The sequence below is a fragment of the Somniosus microcephalus genome, chromosome 26, assembly GCF_052327205.1.
Source record: "Somniosus microcephalus isolate GS21.2 chromosome 26, FLI_Smic_1.0, whole genome shotgun sequence".
Classification (NCBI taxonomy): domain Eukaryota; kingdom Metazoa; phylum Chordata; class Chondrichthyes; order Squaliformes; family Somniosidae; genus Somniosus; species Somniosus microcephalus.
Window position 1 is genome coordinate 28,157,205 of NC_141012.1, and position 26,020 is coordinate 28,183,224.

Sequence of the window (26,020 nt, forward strand, 5' to 3'; positions counted from 1 at the left end):
CTTCCACACTGTCGCATTTTCTTTCTCGACCTGCCCATTACCACGAGGGTTATAGCTGGTAGTTCTACTCATTGCAATTCCTTTCGATAGCAAAAACTGTCGCAATTCTTCGCTCATAAAGGAAGAACCCCTATCACTATGTATATAGTTAGGCATGCCAAACAAAGAAAATAGTTGGCAGAGGCATTTAATTACAACAGCACTGGTCACATCCGGACAGGGGATAACAAAAGGGAACCGAGAGTACTCGTCTATAATATTAAGAAAATAGACATTACGGTCGCTCGATGGAAGGGGACCTTTAAAATCGAGACTCAAATGCTCAAATGGTTGAGTTGCTTTAATAAGATGAGCTGGCTCGGACGGCTTATAGAAGCGGGGTTTGCATTCAGCACAAACACGACAGGTTCTGGTCATTGTCCGGACCTCCTCAATAGAGTAGGGTAGATTGTGGGACTTAATAAAGTGGTTCATTCTGGTAACCCCAGGGTGGCAGAGTGCATCGTGGAGACTTTGAAGCTTATCTATACCTAGACTAGCACATACTCCTCGTGACAAAGCATCCGATGACTCATTAAATACTCTAGGCCTGTACTGAATATCATAGTCATATGTTGACAGTTCTATTCGCCATCTTAAAATCTTATCATTTTTGATCTTGCCTCTCTGCTTAGTATTGAACATAAAGGCCACAGATCGCTGGTCAGTAATAAGCGTAAAACGTCGGCCAGTGAGATAATGTCTCCAATACCTGACTGCTTCGATAATCGCCTGCGCCTCCTTTTCCACTGAAGAATGTCGAACTTCTGGTCCTTGCAATGTACGAGAGAAGAAAGCTACTGGTCTACCAGCTTGGTTAAGAGTTGCTGCCAACGCAAAATCAGATGCATCACTTTCCACTTGAAAAGGGATCTTCTCATCCACGGCACATACCACTGCCTTCTCAATGTCCCGTTTGATATTACAGAAAGCCTCCTGAGCTTCCACCGATAGCGGAAAAGACGTCGACTTAATAAGAGGTTGGACTTTATCTGAGTAGCTAGCCACCCACTGGGCATAGTACGAAATGAATCCCAGACACCTTCTTAAAGCTTTTACAGTGTGAGGTAAAGGTAAATCCTTAAGTGGGCGTAATCTTTCAGGATCCGGCCCGATTACCCCATTCTCCACAACGCAACCAAGAATACACAAACGTGTAGTATTGAAGGTACACTTGTTTTTGTTGTAGGTCAGGTTTAACCTCTTTGCCATCTCTCGGAACTTTGCAAGATTTTGATCATGCTCCCGTTGGTCACGCCCACAGATAGTAACATTGTCCAGGTACGGGAATGTTGCTTCCAATGCGTATTCATCCACCATACGATCCATCTCCCGTTGGAAGACGGATACCCCATTTGTCACTCCAATGGGCACCCTAAGAAATTGATACAGGCGCCCATTAGCTTCGAAGGCCGTATAAGGTCGGTCTTCTATTTTGATAGGGAGTTGATGGTAGGCAGACTTTAAATCAATGGTGGAGAACACGCGATACTGAGCTATCTGGTTCACCATCTCAGAAATACGAGGCAAAGGATAGGCGTCCAATTGGGTATACAAGTTTATAGTCTGGCTATAATCGACCACAAGTCTTTTCTTTTCATTAGTTTTAACCACCACCACCTGGGCACGCCACGGGCTATTACTGTGTTCGATGATTCCCTCCCGTTGAAGCCTTTCCACTTCCTCTTTTATAAATGTTTTATCTTCTGAACTATACCGTCGACTCTTAGTTGCTATAGGTCTACAATTAGGAGCAAGGTTCACGAACAAAGAAGGCGGACTTACTTTTAAAGTAGAAAGGCCGCAGACTGTGAGTGGAGGCTGAGATCCACCATACTTAAGGGTAACGCTCTCATGCTGACACTGGAAGTCCAAACCTAAAATTAAGTTCACACACAACTGAGGTAATATAAGGAGTTTAAAGTCCTTATACTCCGTATCCTTAACGGTCAATGTGACTTTACAATATCCAGTTACCTCCGAAGTAAGGGACTTGGACGCCATCACAATTTCACTTCGAGTAGGATACACCTTCAATGAACAGGAGTTAACAAGGTTGGGATGTATAAAACTTTCAGTACTGCCACAGTCTATCAAACACCCAGTAGGACGACCATTAATCTTAATGTCCATCATAGATTTCGACAAGGAACACGGTATGGTTTGGTCAACCGTAACCGAGGCCAGAGTAAAACGATAGGCGGCAGCAGAGAAGACATCAGGTCTGGGCTTCTTCTGGGCTACATCTAACGATCGAGCTGTAACAACGACTGTTTTTAAAACTAACGAGTCATTCTCGAGGAGTCTCTGTCTAATATAATTAGATCGAAGGCCAGATATGAAAGAATCACGGATGGCTTCTTCCTGATACAATATAGCAGAGACAGCCTTGTAGTTGCAATCCTTAGCCAAAGCCTTAAGATCCTGCAGAAAATCATCCAGGGATTCCTTGGGTAATTGCCTGCAAGTAGACAAAAGATACCTGGCGTATACTTCATTAACCGACTTAAGGTACTGGGCCTTAAGAGCTGCAAGGGCCTCTTCATACGTAGTAAATTCTTCAAATATAGAGTAAGTTTGATGACTTACCAAGTTGGTTAAAAGACCCAACTTGTTAACCGTCGGATCGATCGATGCGATGAAGTATTCAAAACATCGAAGCCAATGCGTAAATTTCTTCGATGCATCTGCCGAATGGGGATCGATATCCAGACGCTCTGGTTTCAAAAATCGATCCATCTTCCAAAGTTGTTACTTAATAAAATTGATGTGCCAAATAACAGCCTGAATCCATGAGGTTACAACTTAAAACTAAAGGCTTTTATTAAGTAAGAATCTTGGCATCAAGTTAACACAGGGCAACCATCATTCATCACCGACCCAGCCCTTATGAGTAAAACCCAGCTCTTATAAATAAGACTCACACCAATCAGGAGGATCCATAAAGGCGCTCTTTTGGTTGAACCAAACATAAACAAATAGACTGTAACTAATTAAACTTTAAATAAACCTTAACAAATCAAATTAAAATTTGGTTGTCCAAATCAATTATGCACTCCAGTCCCCCCGGCGCCCACCGGTCGCGGAAGTACTCGAGCGAGTCGGCGGACACCGCGTGCTCCATCTCCAGGGCCACCCGGGCGCGAACATGGCCGCGGAAGAGAGGGAGGCAATCTGGCTGGACGACCCCCACAGCCGCCCGCTGCCTGGACCAATTGATGGCTTTTTTAGCCAGGCTCAGGAGCAGACCCACAAGGAGATCCTCCAACCTGCCCGCTCCCCTCCGCACCGGGTGACCGTAGATCAAGAGCGTGGGACTGAAGTGCAACCAAAAATCGAGGAGCAGCCCCTTCAAATAATGGAAGAGGGGCTGCAACCTCTCACACTCCGTGTATATATGAAACACGGACTCCTCCAGACCGCAGAAAAGACAGGTGGCCTGGGAGTCCGTGAACCTACTTAAAAATATATTGCACGGGACTGCTCCGTGCAACACCCTCCAGGCCAAGTCCCCAATAGAACAAGGGAAGACTCCCGCATAGAGAGCCCTCCATTGGGGACCTCCGCCTCCGCCGGAAGGCAAGACGGGTGTCCGGACGGCAGCCGAAGATGGCAAAGTGGAGCGTGTGCAGGAGCAGCCCGTACAGGAAATACCTCTGTGCGGAATGAAAAGGCACGGAGGGTATTTCCTCAAGACGGCTCAATTGTGAGGCGTCGGCTCCCGAGGGGAGTTTCGGGGCCGGGCGCCGATGAGGAATTCCGTCCAAATGGGGGATAGCTCGGGCGGGATCGCCCCACGCGCTTGAGCCGCCTCGATACACCTTGTGGCGCTGGGGCGCAGTGTCGCTTTCATCGACTCGATGGCATTGACCACGAGCTGGACGTTGGCCCAAGACATGCGCCGCGCCAACTCCTCCGGCGCCATCCAGCCCGCTCCTCCGCCATCGAGCAGGTCCCCGACTCTCGTCACCTTGCCAGGCACAGCCCTGCGCTCCGCCAGCCACCCGAACCCGCGGACGTGGAGGTGCGGATTCCTGAGCAGCAGCTCCCGAAGGATAGCCGCCATTCCTGATGGGGGAGAGCTGCGCCTGGAAGCGACGTAGTTCCAAACCCATAGCAGTTCCTGGTAGAAGACAGGCAGCTCCCGCAGGCTGGCATGCGTGCCGCCCACTTTCACAAACAGGAGCTGCATGTCGTAATTGAGGCCGTGCAGCTGGCGGAAAAAATACGTCGCCAGCGCACACCATCTCGGAGGATTCTTGACGTACAGGTATCTCTGCAGCGTCTGAAGACGGAAAGTCGCAGCCTGGGTGCGAAGGCACACCAGCGCCTGACCGCCCTCCCTAAGTGGGAAACTCAGAACCGCGGCAGAGACCCAGTGCTTCCTTTTGCCCCAGAAGAAGTCGATGAGCTTCTTCTGCATCTTGGCGACAAACGCAGGGGGAGGGATCAAAGTGACCAACCGGTACCACAACATGGCGGCCACCAGCCGGTTTATGACCAGCGCTCGACCCCTGTAGGACAACACTCGGAGCAGTCCTGTCCAGCGTCCTAAGCGAGTGGTGACTTTGGCCTCCAACTCTTGCCAGTTCGCCGGCCAGGCGTCCTCGGCAGGGCTAAGGTAGACTCCCAAGTAGAGGAGGTGCGTGGTGCTCCAGGCGAAGGGCCTGAACTCCTCCGGCAGGGAGTCCACCCGCCACTGACCCACCAGGAGTCCGGAACATTTCTCCCAGTTGATCTTGGCGGAGGATGCGTCCGAGTAAATCTGCTGGCATTCCCGCATCCTCCGCAAGTCAGCGGGATCCGTGACCATGAGGAGCACGTCATTGGCGTAAGCCGAGAGGACCACCTCCATGCCCGGCCCTTGCAGAGCCAGTCCCGTCAACCTCTTCCGCAAGAGGTGCAGGAAAGGCTCTACGCAAAGGGTGTATAACTGACCGGACATGGGGCATCCCTGACGCACCCACCTCCCGAAGCGAAGGGGCGCCGTCAAGGACCCGTTAACTTTAATCAGACACTCTGCGGCAGCGTACAGAAGTCGGATCCGGGCGACAAAATGCGTCCCGAACCCAAATGCGCGCAGAGTCCCGAAGAGATACTCGTGATCCACCCTGTCGAACGCCTTCTCCTGATCCAGGGAAAGGAAGGCGACCGACAGACCAGCCCTCTGGGAATGGTGGATCAGGTCCCGGACCAGATGGATGTTATCGTGGATAGTCCGGCCCGGGACCGTGTAGGACTGATCGGGGTGGATCATGTGGGCGAGCAGACATGGCCCTCGCAAAAATTTTATAGTCCGTGCTGAGGAGGGAGACCGGGCGCCAGTTCTTAAGGAGGCGGAGATCGCCCTTCTTAGGCAGCATACAATAACCGCCCTGCGCCAAGAGAGGGGCATCTCCCCGGTCGCCAAACTTTCCCCCAGGACCCGCGCGTAGTCGCCCCCCAAGACTTCCCAGAACGCCCTGTGGAACTCCACGGTCAGCCCGTCTAGCCCCGGGGACTTTCCCCTGGAGAGCTGGCGGAGGGTGCCGGTCAGCTCCTCCAGACTCAGAGGAGCGTCCAATTCTTCAGCGCCCTCCAGGCCGACCTTCGGCAGGTCCTCCCACAAAACTCTGCGCGCATCCTCGCTGGACAGATCCAGAGAGAACAGAGCCCTGAAATGGGCGCGGGCCTCCGCGCTGATTCCCTCCGGATCCGAGACCAGAGATCCATCGTCGGCCAGCAGCCCCAAGAGCTGCTTACGGACCCCCCGTCTTTTTTCCAGCGAGTAGAAGAAGGGGGAGCCGCGGTCCAGGTCCCGCAGGAACTGGATCCGCGACCTCACATACGCGCCTCGGGACCCGACGAGCTGCAGGTCCTTCAGCGCGCCCTTCTTCTCTTCGTACACCTTCCGCAGGGCCGGGTCCTCGACGACTTGACCGAGACGGGACTCCAGGTCGAGCACCTCCTTCTCCAACCGCCCGACCCGGGCCTCCCGCCTCTTGGTCGACCCCTTCGCGTACTCCTGACAGAAGAGACGGACGTGAGCCTCAAGGAGGGGAAGCCCCCCCTGCTTCCTTCTCCAGTCGACCCAGAACCGACGAAACGAATCCCGGAACCGCACGTCCTCCAGCAGCAGGTTGTTAAAATTCCAGTACGCGGACCCCACCCCCCCCGCACGCGCAGCGGAATGAGCTCCACCCACACCAGGTGGTGGTCCGTGCACGGCACTGGCCGCGTGGAAGCCGCCGGAACGCAGGAGACGTACGCCCGGGAAATGTAAAGGCGGTCGATTCTGGACCTTCCTCCTCCAGACTCCACGTAAGTGAAGGCGCTGGATCGGGATGGAGATTTCGCCAGACGTCCACCAAGTCGAAGGACCCGACCAGGTCCCTCAACTTCTCCATCGCCGCCGGGCATCGCAGGGGACCCGGACGGTCCCTCGCCTCGAGGGTGCAGTTAAAATCCCCCCCGAGGATGACGCACTCGCCCACGTCGATGGAGCCCAGAAGAGCGGACACTTCTTCAAAAAAGCACACTTGCTGCGCACCGGCCTGAGGGGCATACACGTTCACTAGATGGAGCGGCACGCCCCCCAGGCGAACAGTGACCTGGAGCAAGCGGCCCGGCACGTGCTCCTTGACCCCCAAGATCTCCGGCTGAAAATGTGGGGCCAGCAAGATAGCCACCCCGCTGGAAACGTTGGAGAGGTGACTCATGTTGACCTCTCCTTGCCACTCCAGGAGCCACGTGGCCTCGTCTCCCGGAACGGTGTGGGTTTCTTGCAGGAAGCACACCGCATACTTCCCGTCCTGAAGGACCGAAAGGTTATTAAATCTGCGGCGAGCCTCCCTGCTGCCGTTGATGTTGAGGCTGGCTATGGTTATCTTCATATCAGAAGCATAGTGCAACCTCTACCCTAACGGGAGGAGGGAGCGCAGCCGCTAGTCGACCGCCACTCCCTCAGCAGCCCAGTGAGGAACGACCTGAGCCGACGCAGCTCGAGCGGGCTCACGTCCGCGTCCGCGCCCATGATCTTGACGGCGGCACGGACTGACCCGATGAGCAGCGCCAGCTCCGACCACGTGACGAGGGCCAGCCAGGTCTTGTTTTGATGACCCTGGCACACGGCCACAATATCCCGGAGTTCCCTGACGGTAATGAGGGGAGACTCGGCGAGGGGCACGAGGTCATCCAACGCCTCGTCGGCGATGGAATCCAACTCATCCTCCGCGCCCATCACCGAGTCCCCATCCTCCTTCGGGGGGTCGCCCCCAGCGGCCGACCCGTCCGTCGCGCAGTGCGCAGCGAACGGCTCGGCCGCATCGGCTGGCCCCGCCTCTGCCCGAATCCCACCCCCAGGATCGGTGGCAGAGGATTCCTCCCTGGGCTCCTCCGGGGGCGCCGGGCCAGAAGACGGCGGCGGTTCGGTGTCCCCCTCCGCCCCAGACGCCAGAACGTCCGGAGAAATCGGGGAGTAAACAAATGTAAATTCCTCTAGGACGTCCGGCGCCGGAGACACAGTCAGGGGGCCCTCCCCCTCCACGTCACCAGCCTCCGACCCAGCGGAAGGGGTGCCTTCAACTAAACCCTCGACCAGGTCGAGCAGCCCCTGGGGAATGTCCGGGTCATATTGGGCGAGCTCATTTTCCTCGAGCTCGCCCGACCCAGACCCCAGGCCGCCCGACCCGGCGAGGGGTAACGGCACCGAAAGAATATCAATTTCTGCCGTGGGTTGTTCCGCGACCCCCCCCGAGCAGGGTCTCATCCCCATCCCCGGGAGGCACGTGCTGGACAGACAGATCTGCCTCAGCCTCCCGCGGGACAGGCGACCCCTGCCGATCACCGGTGATGATGACAGCGGGGGGGGGGCGCAGTACCCGCGGCGGGCGACGACCCCCCCAGGTCGGAGGGACCTTCCTCCTCCCGGTCCTCCTCCTCTTCTAGGGGGTCGCGCCTTTTTAGCACGGAGGGAGTGAGGGAGACCTCCATGTCTCCAGAGGCCTCCTCCTCAGCTCCCTCCGGTGGAGCAGGTTTGTCGGGTTCCTCGGGCCCGAGCCCGGCTGCAGGTATTGACGTTTCTGCCGCGGCGGTCGCGACCACAGGCTCGGGCACGAGGTCCCTCCCACCCTCGTCTGCCCCGACCAACTCCGCGAGGAGCGCGGGTGTCAGGGGCTCCTGGTTCAAGGGCTCGCCCTCCCCGGGGGGACCCACCCTAAGGTGTTTGGCTTTTCTCCGCGCCTTCCTTCCGCCCGGACCCACTCCCTCCCCCCCGCCGGAGGCCTTGATGGCATCGGCCTCCGACGACGACCGCGCATCAGTTGTTTCGGGGGCGCGGCCAGACCCGGGGAGAGGAACAGCGGAGGCGCCCGCCTTGGCCGCACCAGATGATCCGGCGGCCTTGGAGGCGGGGCGGTTTTTCCTGATGTGCCCCACCTCCTTGCAGGCGTGGCTCCGCACACCGTCCGCCGTCCAAAAGGCGCGATAGGCGGTCCCCTCGTGGAGGATGACGAAAGCCCCGTCAGTGTCCTCCTCCCGCGCCAGCTGAATAAAGAGCTGGCGCCGGAAGGAGAAGGTGTGCCGAAGGCTGGCTTCCCGGCAGCCGAGCGGGATAGGCGTGATCCCCGACCTCACCTCCCCAAGATGGCGTAAGTGGGGGAGGAGGAGCTCACCAGGAATATAGGGCGGGACGTTGGAAATAACGATCCTCCGCGCGGTGGCCTCGAGAGGATCCACCGGCAGGAAGGTCCCGCCCACAGTGAGCCCCTTGGCAACGGCCAGGGACACCGCCCGCTCCGACCCCAGGAAGAACACAGCCCTCCCGTACATTTTTGAGGCCGCGACGATGGCTGAGGGGCCGACAACCCCAGCCATGGCTTTTACGCAGGCCTCAATAGTCATGTGGGGGTGAGTGTAGCTCTTCACCCCAAGCTTTTTAGTTATTAAAGTGAAAGGTGACGGGGCAGCAGGAGCAGCCGTGGCTGTGGCTGCCATCGCCGCATATGACCTTGCTGATCCCGTCACCGGCGATGAAGTAGTCGCCATTATGGGTGGGTTTTTTTTTTAAAAGAGCCACACTCACCCCAAGTCACAGGCCTGAAAGTGTTAATGGCCTCAGGTTAATTAGTGTCTTCTCTTGAGCAGAGGGAGCTGTTAAATTGAAGGCACACCTCTCCCCTTATTAACTAAAATTGGGAGAGGGGCCTTCTCCCCTCTGCTCAAGTGGCAATTAATGTATATAAAATAGAGGTGCCTCAGAGAGAGAGGCAAAGAGAGACAAAGAGAGAGAGAGAGGGGGGGTTGGGAAGGAGGGAGGCCGCAAGGGCAGGGTCACCACTCAGGATGGTGGGTGGGTGTCGGCAGGGGTGCACTCTCCGATGAAAAAATAAAGTCTGTTTTTGGTCTTCTGGTGGGGGGGGAAGATGTCTTCACCCGGGAAAGCTGGAGAATGCCCAGGCTCAGCCCTTTACACCAGGTCTTAAATGGGTTGATTGACTTCGCCTAGGCAGCTCCAGCTGTCCCAGGTCAGGCAGTGGAAGGGGTGTTTTAATAGTGGTGTGTGTGGCCTAGTGTTTTACAAGAGCCACACACACACACACAGACACCCCTTGGTGTTCCGGCCTTCTGTCTTCTGTCTTCTTTCCTCCCCCCACCTACAAAACAAAGTCTTTAGGAGAGTGCACCTAATAACACCCACCTGTAGATGTTCTTATTCTTCCCTCCTTCCAAAAGGTTGGTCGGTGGTTGTTTCTCCCTTCTCTCCCTCTCCTGAAAAGGAGGCCAATTTGGGGAGGCAGTGATGGGAAGGGCCTCTCCCCTGGTTGATGATGAAGTTGGCCTTCCCCTTCCTCCTCTCCTCTGTCCTCTCTCTCCAGGCACCTCAGTAGTTGAAGTTGATGGTAGAAGGAGACCACCACTTTCCATTCTGTTTCTCCTTAGACAGCAAGGCTGAGAATGAGCTGAGCAGGTCCAGTCCCTGCCTTGACTCTCTGTCCAGGTCAAGGCTTCAAACTCAGGGCTTTTATTAAGTAAGAATCTTGGCATCAAGTTAACACAGGGCAACCATCATTCATCACCGACCCAGCCCTTATGAGTAAAACCCAGCTCTTATAAATAAGACTCACACCAATCAGGAGGATCCATAAAGGCGGAGCTAGGGAGGAACATTAGTGGTTACACCTGTAAAACATTTACAGACATTAACAAGTGCAACAACAGACAATCCAGAACACAGAGTTATTTCATCACGGGGCGCTACCGGGGCATTGCGCACTCGACTGACGTCACGATCTGCCGGCGCAGGAGATCATGGCGGTAGTGTTTAGCGCCGCCGCAAAATGTCTAGTTAATTTTGTGAGCGGCGCAAACATCGCCGCGCCCGGGCGCCAGTTGCTTTGCGCCCCATTAGTGCCCTCTTATGCTTGTGCATAAAAAAAATCTTTTAGTAGATGTGCTGATTTGGTTTTCAGTTCCCTGAAGCTACTTAGGCGCATTATACTAATTATAGTGGCACAGTTTGGAGGCCATTGATGGCTTTCTGTAATTAGTGTTTGACTCTCCTAAAGCTTTGTCCTCTTTGATAATAACAGAGTAGTGTTGGTCTGAGTGATGTTGACTAGGAGTACAGATCATATGAACAGTTGGAAGTATGGATCAATCCTTTTCCCTCACTCTTTTTATTTTTTGTTTTACTAAAGGACCTTGAAGAAAGTTTCTGTTTTGCTAATAGACAGCGACTCCAGTTTAAAATTGCAGAATGACAGTTTTATTCATATTTAAACGAAAGTATATCAGACTTCAAAACATGCACCTGATTTACATTGGAGACCAAATTCAGTTTGGATGAGGGACTGAACAGAGCAATGGGTTAGAACGTTGTTCTTTCACCTCTCGGATTCAGGTTAGATTCTAATCTGATGAGCGGGGTGTCTCCCCTCTACTAACATAACTGCACAAGCACAAATGTACCAGTAATCTGTAACTAGATATCAAGTCTCCACCAAATAACATCCTAACCTTACCATAATTAATGTATTAGAAGATAAACCTGATGCTACATCAGATACACCAGAGTATTACAACTCACTAAGAGACTATAGGACACGTCTCAGTAAAATACTATGGGGGAAAAATTCAGTTGTTTGCACCTCCCGTTAGCGCCTTAAGAGGGCGCTAATGGGGCGCAAAGCAACTAGCGCCCGGGTACAGTGATGTTTGCGCTGCTCGCAAAATTAACTAGACATTTTGCGGTGGCGCTAAACACTATCGCCACGATCTCCTGCGCCGGCAGATCGTGACATCAGTCGAGTGCGCAATGCCCCGGTAAGAGGGTTTTAGTAAATGCATTTGGGCAATGTGCATCCAGTTTCTGGTAGGCACAACTTCACAATGTAAATCCGCCCCCATGTGCAGCGTTAACTGGCACTAAATTGGCAGTCCTGTTCAGAGGGGCCAATTCTCGCTTATTGGGTGGTCCCCATCAAGTGGGCGAGGAGGCGTGAGCCATTTTGAGCTCGAGCCTCGTTTAAATCTCGTCGGCAAGTTGTTCACCCCAAACAGGGATGCTGCAGCAGCTCACCAGCACCAGGCTGGTGCAACATCAGGCAGTTCAGACGCCGCGCCAGCCTGAAGCCTGGGAGGCAAAGGCGGAAGAGGGATAACACAGGCCGGCAGCGAACCACGATATATTAGTGGACCCAGGAGGAACGCTCCTGCTCCACAAAACTATATAATCCAGAAACTTTTTTAGACCATTTTTGGATCAGCCAGCAGAGGCCCCTTTGAGGACCACAGGTTAGGCCACTTAATGCCACAACACATGGGCGGGCCATGCGTGACACACACTCCGGCCATCTGTCCCTGAAAATTGCAATCAGGGTCCTGCGTCCATCATAGGACCCCAATTTGCATAATGAAGAGGTCTACCACCCGAAACAGGCGGGTGCTCCAGCCGCCCAAGGGAAGGCCTTTTAAAAATGGCGGCGGCTGGGGCACCAACATTAATGAGGCGGTTAGTCGACCGTCCCCATTTTGTGGTTGTCGCCACCATGTAAACGACGATTTGGTGGGGTGAAAATTGGCCCAGGGAGGCCATGAAGATTGGTGGCATCTACAGTTGGCATGTCACACTGGTGGCAGTGGGGCATGCCATTCAGACCTATGGCACATTTTTTGAAGGCAGAATAAGGGGTGCGTTACTCTGCAGCCAACCTCTGCTGTTTCTGACTTTAAAGTCCCTGAAGTCTCGGGGTGAAACAAGTCTGCATTCGTTAACACGTGTCAGTTGGTGGAGCACAAAATTCGGCAGGAAAAAAAAATGCCAACCCATCTGTTTGAAGTTGAATTTGATCCGCCGACAGCATCCAGTGCACCAACTGAAGTAAATGTCAGTGCTTTGTACTACAGTCCCTGTGATGTAGTGAGTGGCACCCTGCAGGGCTGGAGTAGAGCAAAGATTCAAGTGAAGCTTTAGGCAGTGTTAATGTCTCTTGGTGCAGTGAATAATTTTGCATTGTGCACACATTAATATTAATGAGGAAGAGCAGTAAATTTGGAATAATTCCTGATTCACAGCTGTAGTGTGAAGCTGGTGCAGGTTTCTTATGGCAGGCATAATGGGTTTTAAACCGTATCAATGCCATCTGGCCTAAAGTAAAGATCCTTACCAATTGGGAAATGCCACAGGCTTCAATTGTGGCCAAGTTACTAGCGACCATATCAGCTAAATTGCTACCACGTTACTTAAAGCTAATCAGCTAGATAAATTATTTTACCTTCCACAAATGTTTAGTTTTATGGGACTTCGTTTAAATACAGAACAATCTCTACAAATTTCAAATGGTATACAACCTTTCATCTGAAAAAAATGGTTTCTGCTAGTTTCTACAGGCAGATGTTACAAAGTAAAAGTAAAAGGCGCAAAGAACATTTCTTAATTCACAGAAATGTTGGAATAAATTAAATATTAGTCGACTCGATTGACATAATGCACCTGGCTACAGTAAAACTTTATTGTGAAAATGTTTAAATGGCCACATAACGGAATTAGAATTAAAGGATCAATGGACATAAAGCACATAATCTTTGTCAGTACGCTAATTATGTTTCTTAATTACACTTTTTAGGAGCTCCCGATCTAATCTCACTCTCCTGGTCATTCCTTTCGCTATCTAAAAGCGGAGTATAATTTCTTCAAAGTATAACGCATTTTACAAACGGAGTTCTGTCAGCAGATTTTAATGTAGACATGCGTTCATCTTGGTCTGTTTCTCTCTTCTCCTCCTTAGAACAAAGCTTCTTTTAAATATATTATTTCTGATCAAACTGGAACTGGCCTTGCCTTACATGGTAGTCTTCAACATACATCAACAACCTTGCACGTAAGATGCCGTGTCCTTGCTGTTTTAAGCATAACCCTTCTAGTCTCCAGATATTCTTATTATGAACATAATATTTCTGATCTAAACATTCATATTATGACCATATCCAAGGTCTACTTTGATTGCGAAGGCCTAGGCTGTCTCTGTCCCTCAGCTGTAGCTAGGCTATCTCCCTCATGTACCAACAGATATAAACAGTCAAACCATGGTGATTGGCCTACCTTGGGTTTGAGTAACTTCTTTAATGACATGTCTCTTTTTAAATACTAACCTCCACTAATGCTTTACTCTCACCTCTGATGATTCTACAATCTCAATATCCATCTCCTCGGTGAAAACTGTGGCAAAGTCATTCAACATCATAACACTAAAGTAACACAATAGGGTTTCATTGTATATATTTGATTTTGGTGCAAATATACTGTTGTTATCTTCAGTAGGTTTGAGATAAGAAATTTGTGAGCCGACTTGTGTGCTCACTCTTCCCCTTAAAAAAATATGTTCTATTTGAGTTTGTTGCAAATATCAGCATTATTTTGATCATCTTTTTGTGGATTTTCGATACGTCAAAGTGAAAGATGAAGAATGGAACGTTTCCCTTCTTTCTGTCCAGGGTGTAGTTTTCCTTAGTTAAGTAATGTGCGTTGAGAGGCAATGTGGATTTGAGCAGGATGGTGGAATGGTCACTGTAGCATCAAGCTGCTTTAATAGAGAACAGTGGGATGATGGTTTTCACCCATTATCCCTCACAAGACAACCTCTCAGTCCCAGCTATGCAATTATTTTGATGCACAGACTAGTAGTTAACCATTCCCTAAAGAGGAAGAGGCAATATTGGAGAGTGCCTGGGCAACTCTCTCACATCTCCAAGTGAGCAAAAACAGAGTGGCATCATCAAAGGTATAGGAGTATAGGCTTGGGTGGAAGCGGTGACTTTGGACTTATGGGGCTGGATTTTCATTGAGGAGTCGGGTAGGAGGCGGGACTACAACTTTTGGGATTGTAGTCCTGCCTCCATCGAGTTCTAGCCAACCCACGTGATTTTGACTTGGTTGACCTTGTTGAGCCCGCCCAGCGGGCTCAGCAGGCCAATTAAGGGCCACCTGGTAACAGGTGACGTCACAGATTGATATTTCATCTGTCAAGACCTTTTGACAGATGAAATATCAGCGTTTCACAGCTGTTTGAAGCTGTCAAAGACTGACAATCTGTACTCCAAGTTAATTCCTTCCTGTCAGGATGATTTAGAGATCTCCCCGGAACAGAAAGCTGAATGCTGCAATTTTTGCCATTCTGCTTTCTGTGCCGGTGAGATGAGGGACTCCCGAGACCTGAAGGAAGGAAGGCTGTAAAGGTAAGTAAAACTTCTTTAAACACTTTACACAGACCAAACACACTTACCTCTGCACTCATGCACCCATCACTCACCTGAACACCGGACATCTCGACCCCTCCAAGCCCTTCATCCCGACGGCCCGCCTCGCTATCTTGGCGTGGTTTGGAGCCGTCGGGAATCCCACATTTCAACAATGAAAATAGGGATTAGGCTAAAAACTGCCTGTTAACTACCTGTTAACAGGTAGTTAATTGGCACTAATCCCCTTACCGCCTCGGGTAGGCGGGTCCCAGTGCGGGTCGGGTACCCGCCTCCTTTGAAACTGGCATGGAGGCGGGTTGGGGGCGGGATGGATTCGTGCCCCCCGATTTTGGGATTTTAACCCCCCACACACCTCCAATCCTGCCTCCACGGCCCAATGAAAATCCTGCCCATGGTTCCCGAAGCTCTCCACCACTGAGGATTCCTCGCCTCATGTCTGGGTCTGTTGGCGACTAATTGATAGAGATTGATTGCCATGATTACTCACCAACTCCCTTATCGTTGTTTCATGCGACTACCAGGATGGTAGAAGGCAAACGAGATGGACCTTGGTCTTTTTTCATCCATCAATTCTTGCGTTCCTGTGAGTATACCCACTTCGCCCTTCGCACCCTACACACCCACACGCAGCAATGGTGGATGGGGCGGTGAGAGCTAAAAAGGAGATCGAAAGTGAATATCAAAAACAAGTTGCAAATTAAATTGTTTTAAAATGCTGCACATGCCAGCTAATCTTGGTGAGCCATTTATAAGTTCACTGGTGACTATAGAAAGCCTGTATAAATGAACTTTCAATGGAAATTCATTCTGTTTGGACAGAGTTCTTGTATTTTGCAAAGATCTCATTAGAGATGGGGAGCACTGTGATGCCTGTCTGATAGATCTTTATGAGCTCTCTGAATTGTATTAAAAAATTTAGTGCCAATTAGTCCTGAGTTATGAGCAAATTTGTGCCAATGTCTGTCCTTTAGGAGCTGGATTGAGATTGTCCAAATAATTTCTCTTAGGACTATAACAGCTGCTAAAGAGGGTGGAAGTTTTCATCACATTTATCCGGATATGATTAAACCAAATTTAAGAGAAGTTCAGATACGCTGCATCTCGTACTGTTATAATCTATCTGCCTTACAAATTCTGCATTTTTGTCAGTTCGATTGGCTGCTGTTTTTTAAAAGCGAACATATTGAGTGATAGTAATTGCAGTGCTACCATGTAATGTTTATGATTTATTGGGATAAAGAAAACAGAAAAAGGAGTGTATTTTGCTCGGGGCGTTCTGGTTGTCGGCCTTGGCTCAGTGGGTAGCACTCTCGCCCCTGAGTCAGAAGGTTGTGGGTTCAAGTCCCGCTCCTGAGACAGGAGCATATAATCCAGGCTGACCCTCCAGTGCAGTACTGAGGGAGTGCTGCACTGTCGGAGGTGCCGTCTTACAGATGAGACATTAAACCGAGGTCCCGTCTACCCCTTCAGGTGGACGTAAAAGATCCCAAGCCACTATTGGTAGAAGAGCAAGGGAGTTCTCCCAGTGTGCAGGCCAACATTTATCCCTCAACCAAGCAGATCATCTAGTCATTTCCTTCATTGCTGTTTGTGGGACCTTACTGTGCATAAATTAGCTGCCGCATTTCCTACAAGGCAACAGTGACTACACTTCATAAAGTACTTCACTGTACTACATTAAAGCACTTTGAGATGCCCTAAGGAGGTGAAAGGCACTATATAAATCCTTTCTTTAACAAAAAAGATGACTAAACTGGTGATCAATAATGGTAATTGGCATTTCCTCTATTCTTTCCATAACTGTATGTTTTACTCTCAAGCCGTTTTATAGTTCAGTCACAAGTTCATACATTCAAGTCTATAGGGGGGAATTTTAACACCCGGGTGCTGCAGTGGGATGCTAAGATCTTTATAACGGCTGGGACTCACTAACCCTGCCGGCCACCTGCATCCAGCATTCAGGATATACAAGTTCATCCAACTATGTGCGAGTTACAGTTGGGGATTGCATCGGGTCAGGACGATGGAAATCAAGGTTGGGGTTGAATTTGGTTGAGGAAATACAAAATCTTCATTGGGGCATCTGCGCTACGTTTTGCTCACTCCACAGTTAATTTAACGATATTTTTAGTTTTTATCTGCTTGAGGAGTGTTAAACTGCATTAGTTCAAGTATTGTGATTGGTTTTTTTTCCCTGCTGTTGCTACTACAGTATTGAGTTGTCTTTCACAAACTCGACAGGAAGAAAACAGTCACTGTCCCCATTTTCATTGGCAGATTGCTCATGTCTGACTGACCACTGAACCCCTCACTGTGATGGGGATTGGTCATGTCTGACTGACCGCTGAACCCCTCGCTGTGATGGGGATTGGTCATGTCTGACTGACCGCTGATCCTCTCGCTGTGATGGGGATTGGTCATTTGTCCACCCACCAATCCCTGGCTGTGATGCGGCTGAGCAGCGTGCTCAGTCCTGAGTACCGTGAATGTGAGGGAAAAAATACTCATGGAAATAACTAAAAAAGGGTCAAGAGCTCTGATCTTCAACCTTTAGCCTTTGAAATGGAGTAAACCTCAAATGATGCCTTTTACTGGTTATGCACTGGGCCGTTAGACGGAGCAGACTTCCAGAGTCAGAGGGCATATCCCATCCAATGAAGCATGGCTTCTATAACCTGATGAATTGTAGCAGTAACCAAGGTTGTGGAGCAGTCACAGACCTAAACTGGCATGAACTGAATGGTTACCCTGATTGTGTCCTGTTGACTGAAGTAGAGCAGCATGGAGGTCACTATATAGTTTTTAAAGCTAATTGAACATCTTCAAAAATGAATGAGATGAACTGAGCATTTGGAGTTGTAGTTTGAAACCCTGTCAATTCCAGACTACACACATTAATAATTTAGGAACACGGATCAATCATCGAAGCCTGTCTTCCCTTTAATATCTTGCTCTCTCAGATCATGTTGTAAGGACCAAAGAGTGAGTGATAAGTACTCTTAGGAAAGTTGGTTTTACAAAAGACATGTGTAAGTATGGATTTGTCCTTAAAGTGTCTTCAAGATGGTAATAGTCAACATGAACAGTGTATTGGAGGAACACACTAAAAATGCATAGCAAGGAGCTTAAATTCCACATAGTTCCACCAGTCTCCCATCAGAGTTACAATGGGAGACCAGTGGAATGACCTGTAGATTTTCAGCCCCCCGGTGTATATCTGTCGTGTTGCCAAGACAATTAAGCATGAATGTGTAAAGCTAAAGACTAAGGAATAAATAAGTAATTTGTGTTGAAGCTACATCACCTACAATTACTCTGTAAAGAGGATGCCTAATAATCATTGCTGGTTTAAGTCTGACTCTTGGGAGGAGAGAGGCTGCAGGGCATTGGATTAAACAAGCTGTGCCAAAGCATGTTGGAAAAATGTACAGAGTGACTATAGAGTGTGGGTTGTAAGTTGCACTGTTCCCTGTTTTTTTATATTGGATAGTGACTTAAACAGCCACTTGTTACAAGCTAAAGAATCAGATTTAATGATAGAAGGAAACTAGAAGTTTGATCCCAATTTTTATGAGTTTGATTTTTTTATTAAGGGCCTTGCATGCTTTCATGTCAGTGTTGGTAAGCAGATGCTTCCTGCATTTTTTCCATTGTCTACTCGTGTACTGCAGCAGTACTCAGTGTAGTTTAATTTCAGCTGGTCGAGTTGCGAAAGATGAAATAATTTCGCACAGAGATTGCCTAACTAGATGCTGCAACCTGGTTAAGGTCTGAATCGTTTGGTGCGGTTCCTGGTAGTTGGGTGGAGAACGCAGCCCTGGTTACGGATCATTTTGGTGGGATTTAAATGCAAATGTGGAGTCATTCTGCCTGAATTTGGACCTTGTTTACAGCGTGGTACTTTGAAGGTTCTTCAGCTGACATTAGCTCCACATTTGTGATTTCCCTTTCATCAGTCAAAAGTAGTGCACTACAGAAAGGCATAAATATTGAAGAGATCCAATTCATGTGCCAGCCATCTGCAGATTGATTGTTTCCGAAAGACTAGAATGTCCTATAGAATAATCGCTTGGTACGGACGCATTCCTATCGGAAACAAAGGAGAGCAGTCGGAAATCTGCAAGAAGATACCATAAAACCTTGCAATATTGTGACAGTGGAAAGAGACAGAGAGCTCTGTCTTGCACCGGACATTATGTGTGTGGCTGTCTAATATGAGAATCCATTGCGCTTCCTATAGGCAATCATAACTAAATGCAATAAAACTATGTAATGTTGCTTTACTGCAAAAAAAACAGGCACAATCACAAATCAGAAGATATATGGCTGCCGGATAGGAGAATCCATAGTGTTTCCACAGGGACGCGTGGCTCAGACTCTGGTACAAGGCAGTTATCAAGTCAAGGGATTCTGGTGGTATAAACCATAAAAGAGGACGGGATTTAACTATCGACTGAGCGCTGGGATTCAATCACTGCATTGCAACCACTCCAAAGCAGCTGCCATGTTTATACTGTAAAAATATTGGTCTCATTTAATTTGGCTTTGCTTTTAGTGGTTAATGGCTGCCGTGCAGTCACCAGTTCCCAGTGCACTCTGTGTCCAAGATATGTTCTGGTTGATTGACACTGAATATTTAACAATTATGATATTACTGTAAGTTTATTGAGAAATAACATTCTGAGAAATTCCATGTCCACTATGATGTAGAGAACTACAGACGTGCATAATGTAGCCATGAGTTGGCTCCGAGCCACACCACTTATGCCAACACAGGACACCAAGCATGTCTGTAATTGACCTGTCTATCCATTATCTTGTCCATCTGTAAGCCTCATTTGGAGTACAAGAGTAACAAAGTCTTGCTAGAATTGTACAGGGCTTTGGTGAGACCACACCTGGACTACTGTGCACAGTTTTGGACTCCTTATCTAAGGAAGGATATACTTGCCTTAGAAGCGGTGCAATGAAGGTTCACTAGATTGATTCCTGGGATGAGAGGGATGCCCTATGAGGAGAGATTGAGTAGATTGGGCCTATACTCTCTGCAGTTTAGTAGACTGAGAGGTGATCTCATTGAAACATAAGATTCTGAGGGGGATTGACAGGGTAGATGCCGAGAGATTGTGTTCCCTGGCTGGAGAGTCTAGAACTAGGGGGCATAGTCTCAGGATAAGGGGTCGGCATTTTAAGACTGAGATGAGGAGGAATTTCTTCACTCAGAGGGTTGTGAATCTCTGGAATTCTCTGCCCCAAAGGGCTGTGAATGCTCAGTCGTTGAGTGTATTCAAGGCCGTGATAGATAGATTTTTGGACTCTAGGAGAATCGAGGGATATGGGGATCGGGCGGGAAAATGGAGTTGAGGTCGAAGATCAGCCATGATGTTATTGAATGGCAGAGCAGGCTCGAGGGGCCATATGGCCTACTCCTGCTCTTAATTCTTATGTTCTTATGCAGCAACCTATGAGAATGAAACTGCCGTGATTATTATTTATCATGTGAACCCTGGTATTAGATTACTGCTGTGAAATCAGCCATGGTCTGTATTACTTTGTTATAATGTGTATTCAATTATACGGGATGCATTCTGTTTCTGGCCCATTTTCTGCTGGCACAGTGGTGAATCTGTGGAGTTGATGTGTTGTTACATTTGCAGACGAAGAATAATGATTGTGGTGTCATAACAGCAAGTCTATAAAGAAATAGTTGTAGTCGATTGCGGGGAACTAAAGCCAATATATATTACGAGGCTGTCATTAAGAGACAGCACTGAGTGATGAAAGGAAAAGGATGTTGTTTCCGAATTTGTCTTTTTTTTTTAAGGTTTAAGTGTTTTTAAGGTTTAATGGTAAAGATTTTAACTGCAGTTTAATTGGCCAGAGCCCGACAGTACACATATCTAAGCATTAAGTTAATGAAGAATCTATACAAAACATGGTCATTAAATGGCTTCCCTGTGGCTAGTGGGCAAACGCACCACCTGGTGTGGTACTAAGCCATTTAAACCACAAGGTCCCGAGTTTGATTCTCAGGCTGATCTCAAGTAGGACAACAGTTCAGACACAACAATTGGCCGTCAGACTTTTGAGCTGGGGAAGGAACATAAGAACATAAGAAATAGGAGCAGGAGTCAGCCATTCGGCCCCTCGAGCCTGCTCCGCCATTCATTAAGATCATGGCTGATCTGATCTTGGCCTCACCTTCACTTTTCTGCCCGCTCCCCATAACCCTTGACTCCCCTGTAGTTCAAAAATCTGTCTATCTCACCCTTGAATATATTCAGTGACTCCGCCTCCACAGCTCTCTGGGGTAGAGAATTCCAAAGATTCACGACCCTCTGAGAGAAGAAATTCCTCCTCATCTCCGTCTTAAATGGGCGACCCCTTATTTTGAAATTATGCCCCCTAGTTCTAGATTCCCCCACGAGGGGAAACATCCTCTCAACATCTACCCTGTCAATCCCCCTCAGAATCTTATATGTTTCAATAAGATCACCTCTCATTCTTCTAAACTCCAATGAATATAGGCCCAACCTGCTCAACCTTTCCTCACAAGACAACCCCTTCATCCCAGGGATCAAACTAGTGAACCTTCTCTGAATTACCTCCAATGCAAGTATATCCCTCCTTAAATAAGGCGACCAAAACTGTACGCAGTACTCTAGGTGTGGTCTCACCAACGCCCTGTACAGTTGTAACAAGAATTCCCTACTTTTATACTCCATTCCCTTTGCAATAAAGGCCAACATTCCATTTGCCTTCCTAATTACTTGCCATACCTGCATGCTAACTTTTTGTGTTTCATGTACGAGGACACCCAGATCCCTCTGTACCGCAGCATTCTGTAATCTCTCTCCATTTAAATATTTTGCTTTTCTATTCTTCCTACCAAAGTGGATAACCTCACATTTTCCCACATTATACTCCATCTGCCAAATTTTTGCCCACTCACTTAACCTATCGATATCACTTTACAGACAGGACAAAAAACAACCGTGGTCCCCACTTCTGATAACATTCACTTGGCCTTTTCTGGAAAGTGTGTGTTTGGCCATAAAATGAGAACTGGATTGGGCTCATCTTGGCTCATGCCCTTCATGGTAGAACAGCCTTACTATCACTATTTGGCCTTGCACATAAAGAATGATCACTTGGGTGAGGTCCCAGAAAGCAGCCTGCGCATGTAGCAGCTTTACCCTGGTGTACTAGGAGAACAGATTTAAAATGTTAACTGTGCCTTCGGCCTAACTCTATGTAGAGAGACTCCCTGCTGATAGTACAGCAAAAATAGTCATTCGAAAGCTTTGGAAAGAAAACATCTTTGAGCCGTAGCTGGAATCAGAACTTTTCGACTGTAATTGATTTATTTTCTTACAGATCAGTAAATGGGTCATGGAATCTAATAGCAATGATGAATTCAGAGACATGCACATATCAGATTATTACAACACCAAACTATCAGTGTCTTGGCTCATCCTACAATTTGAGCACGACTCTCCTTGATTATTGCCAAATCTAGTTGCAGCGTAGTTAAGTCAGTCTCTCGACTCCTGTGAATGTGTTAATGAAATAGTGATAATTTGATATATGACGTGATAGTTTTAATACATTTTATTACATTTTACATGAGTCAAAGTGAGAAAATAATATTTCCTCAAATTTTTATTTTTACTTTTTTGGAATATTGTGTTCCATCTTGTATTGGGATTTTAGTAATAAATAAAGTTCAGACATTTATGGTAACTCAGAGTTGCATACATAGCGGCAACTCTGATACGTATATACGTCAAGTGTTATTAACGGATGAACGCTGGGGTAATGTTTGGGAAATGTCTGCCACCGCCATCATTTCAAGATGATTAACCTCAAGAATTGGTGAGGCTGCTTTTATTTATACTCAAAGAGAGAGGGAGAACTTTTCCCGGTTAGGTGTATGGGAATATATGACCTCCTTGGATAGGATGATCTACAGTAGTATCCAGAGCGGTTTGGCAGGCAGTACCATAGAGGAAGGCAATATCCTTTTGTAAATTGGGAAATTCAGGAGAAATGTCTTAATCCAGAGACTGGTTAGAATGTGGAACTCGCTACCACAAGGACTGGTTGAGGCAAACAGCAGAGATGCATTCAAGGGGCAGCTAGATAAGCACGAGGGAGAAAGGAATATAAGGATATGTTGCGGGGGTGAGATGAAGAGGGGTGGGAGGGAGGCTCGTGTGGAGCATAAACACCGACATGGATCCATTGGTCCGAGTGGCCTGTTTCTGTGCTGTAAATACTTTGTAATACTTTGTAAATTGGGGCTTCATCCTTATTGGTAAAGTTGGGGTCAAAATACAAAAAAGTAACCATTCTAACAAGTACTACTGAACAAAGTGCGATCCTATCTAACAAAAAAACGGAATGCTATTTCCAGAGTGGTCAGCATTACCAGAGTGTATCGTTTGACCAGGATTAAACTGAAATGTAGTTCTGGTCTTTCTTGAGCTGCATGTTTCATGTCTATTTAATTAACTTTAAGCTGCACAAATGCAACGTATAACATTGATTAACCCAGTGACCCATATTTCAACTCCATCAATCTAACTGGCTCTCAGTCGAGTGGGAGAGGGCTGGTTGCCCAGCTCAGTGAGGTCACCAGGCTAAGCTTTCACTCATTACCTTTCCAGAGGACAGTTCTTTGAGTTTAGTTATGGATTATGAAGGAAGGGTCCTTGACCCGAAACGCTAACAGTCTTCCTCTCTTCTCGATGCTGCCTGGCCTGCTGAGTGTTTCCTGCATTTTCTGATGTTATTTCAGATTTCCAGCATCCGCAGTATTTTGCTAATGGGTTATGAAGGGTTGGTCATTCTTGGTGAAGATTGTGAATTAGATTTTAATTGAATATATTTTGTTTGAAGAATGTTTATTTTTCTTTTACATATGTCAAAGTGATAATGCAATACATCCTTGAATTCATTTGTATTTTTTATTTAATTTTTGCTGGTTTGAAATAGGCGAGTAGATTTTCAACTTGCTATCAGGGGTAAAACTCGCACTAGAAACCGTCGGATTTTTATTTCCATTGATTTCAATGGAATGAAAATCAGGCAGCTTCTATAATAGACAGCACCAGTCTTACCCCCAGACCGCAAGTGGTAAATCTACTTCAATGTGTTCCATCTTACATTGGGCTTTTAGCAATAAAAAGGGGGTTCTAAATCATCAGTATGGTGTCTAATTCATCAGAAACATTTCCAGTGCTTCACTGCAGTTTCTAATTCATCAGTACGGTCTCAGTAACATTTCCAATTCATAGTTTCTGAAAATTCTGCTCAGCAGATTATCCAATCTGTTAGCCATGCTCTGACTGATCTGCTGTCATGGAAACCTGTTGCAGAGTGTACTTATCACTTCAATACGACAGCCTTTTCTTTCCTGACTGTCATAATGGCCTTGTGGTAAGTGAGTTTAAGGCACTTGTAACACAAACCCACCCATAATTTGCCACAAATTGACACTGAATTCATAATGTCTTTCAGAGAGATATCAGAAAAGATATCTGGTACAAGAAATGGAAGTGTGCCACTGGTGGAGTCAGGCGGTGCCCTTCTGAGGTTGTGGCAAAGGCAGAGCAGTCAGTCCTTTACTGTGCATCTGGCCCATGCTGTAGACTTGATCTGGGTGCATTTAATACGTGTTCCAACGTGGGAAACTGCTCCATTCCCCCGCACTAACTTCCTTAATCTTGATGACCATGAAAAGAACTGGCCAAAAATATCAATAATTTTAAAACCATTAAATATTATGAAATATAACAAACACCATGGAATGTGTTACAGTTTATAATCTAATTTGGGCGTTCGAATGATCGTTGCTGTTATTTACGGACATAAAAACATATGAAACTGACGGGCAGGAAAAGACCAGCTCGTCCATCACGCCTGCCCCACACTCAGGATGCCTGGAACATCTTCTAACAATCTTCAATGGATTCCAGACTAGCAGCCCTTTCCCAGGTGTCTATTGTCAGTACTTAAGAGTCCCCCCCACCACACAAGGCCACTAGTCTCCTTTACTGGAAGAGAAGGGGCAGGCTTGTGTAGGCGACAGATGTTTCTAGTGAACTTTGCTAGTGTCAACCCATGATAGATTCTGCGCTTACTGACCATCTGTAGCTAAAATCATTCCTAAAGAATAAAGCTTGGCGCATTTTGAATAGAATTATAACATTTTGTGTTCCTTTGTTTGTCTCTAACAGTGATCTGAAGCTGAGGGTGCGGATTTTGATTGATGGAACCTTGATCATCTTCCGAGTCAAGCCTGAGGATGCTGGGAAGTACACCTGTGTACCTAGTAACAGCCTTGGTCGTTCTCCTTCAGCCTCATCTTACTTGACAGTCCAGTGTGAGTGTGGTCTTTGCGGGGAGGGATTGAAGGGCAGGGCATAGGGATTTAACTTGCACTAGTTCTATATTCTTAATCAACCACTGAAAATGGTGCATGGCTTTCACGCCTATTGAAGTCTTGGGCTTCAGACTCTAATACAGGAAACTCTCTTTTTACTGGCACCTAAATAACCGGAAATCTCTCTTAACCGGCAAAATTCAAGAGTAGGTTCAGGTAAGTTTTACTTCATATTAGTGGCGGTGTAACCGGGGTTCCTGGATCTGTGGCCGTGTAACCGGGGTTCCTGCACCTGTTGCCATGCAACAGGGACGCCTGGATCTGTGGCCGTGTACGGGGCTCTCGTACCTTAGTAAGTATACCTCTCTGTAATCCGGACTTTTTGATCAGCCGGTCCCGTCGGTGCCAGATAAAAAAGAGTTTCCTGTATCCTGTTTACAATTGCAGCTCCACACCACTGTGAAAACAATAGCCCTGAAATTGCAGTTAATTTCCGAACTTACCTCCAGGCTCCCAGGTTGCGGAGAGTTCGGGTCTCGGGGCTCCAGGCGTACGCCTGCGTAAAGGCCCACAGATCTCAGGGACGCAGGCGGTTCGGAGAGCGTCCCTGGGATCACGTGGGCCAGGTCCTCCAATCACAAAGGAGGCTTCCGAATGGAATCCCCTAATGCTTTGCAATCCGCAAATAATTAAACAATTTAGACAATTCAAATAAATATAAATGTTCTGATTTTCAAATTTAATTAAAAGTCCCTTCATTACACCAAATACAATGAAAAATTAGGTCGTGCCCCCTTTGGGGTGCTAACTTTGCTGGGGCTCTACATTTAGCAAACCGAAAAAGTTAGTGCCCCCGCG

General features: G+C 47.9%; 1 protein-coding gene across 1 annotated transcript in view; it reads left to right on the plus strand.

The window, feature by feature from the left end:
* Positions 1 to 26,020, plus strand: part of igsf9bb (immunoglobulin superfamily, member 9Bb) — an 831,812-nt gene that overhangs the window by 658,050 nt on the left and 147,742 nt on the right. Inside the window, exon 7 of the mRNA XM_085967995.1 lies at positions 25,017 to 25,162. Within this exon, the coding sequence (XP_085824121.1) occupies positions 25,017 to 25,162 (146 nt within the window). The remainder of the gene's footprint in view (positions 1 to 25,016; positions 25,163 to 26,020) is intronic.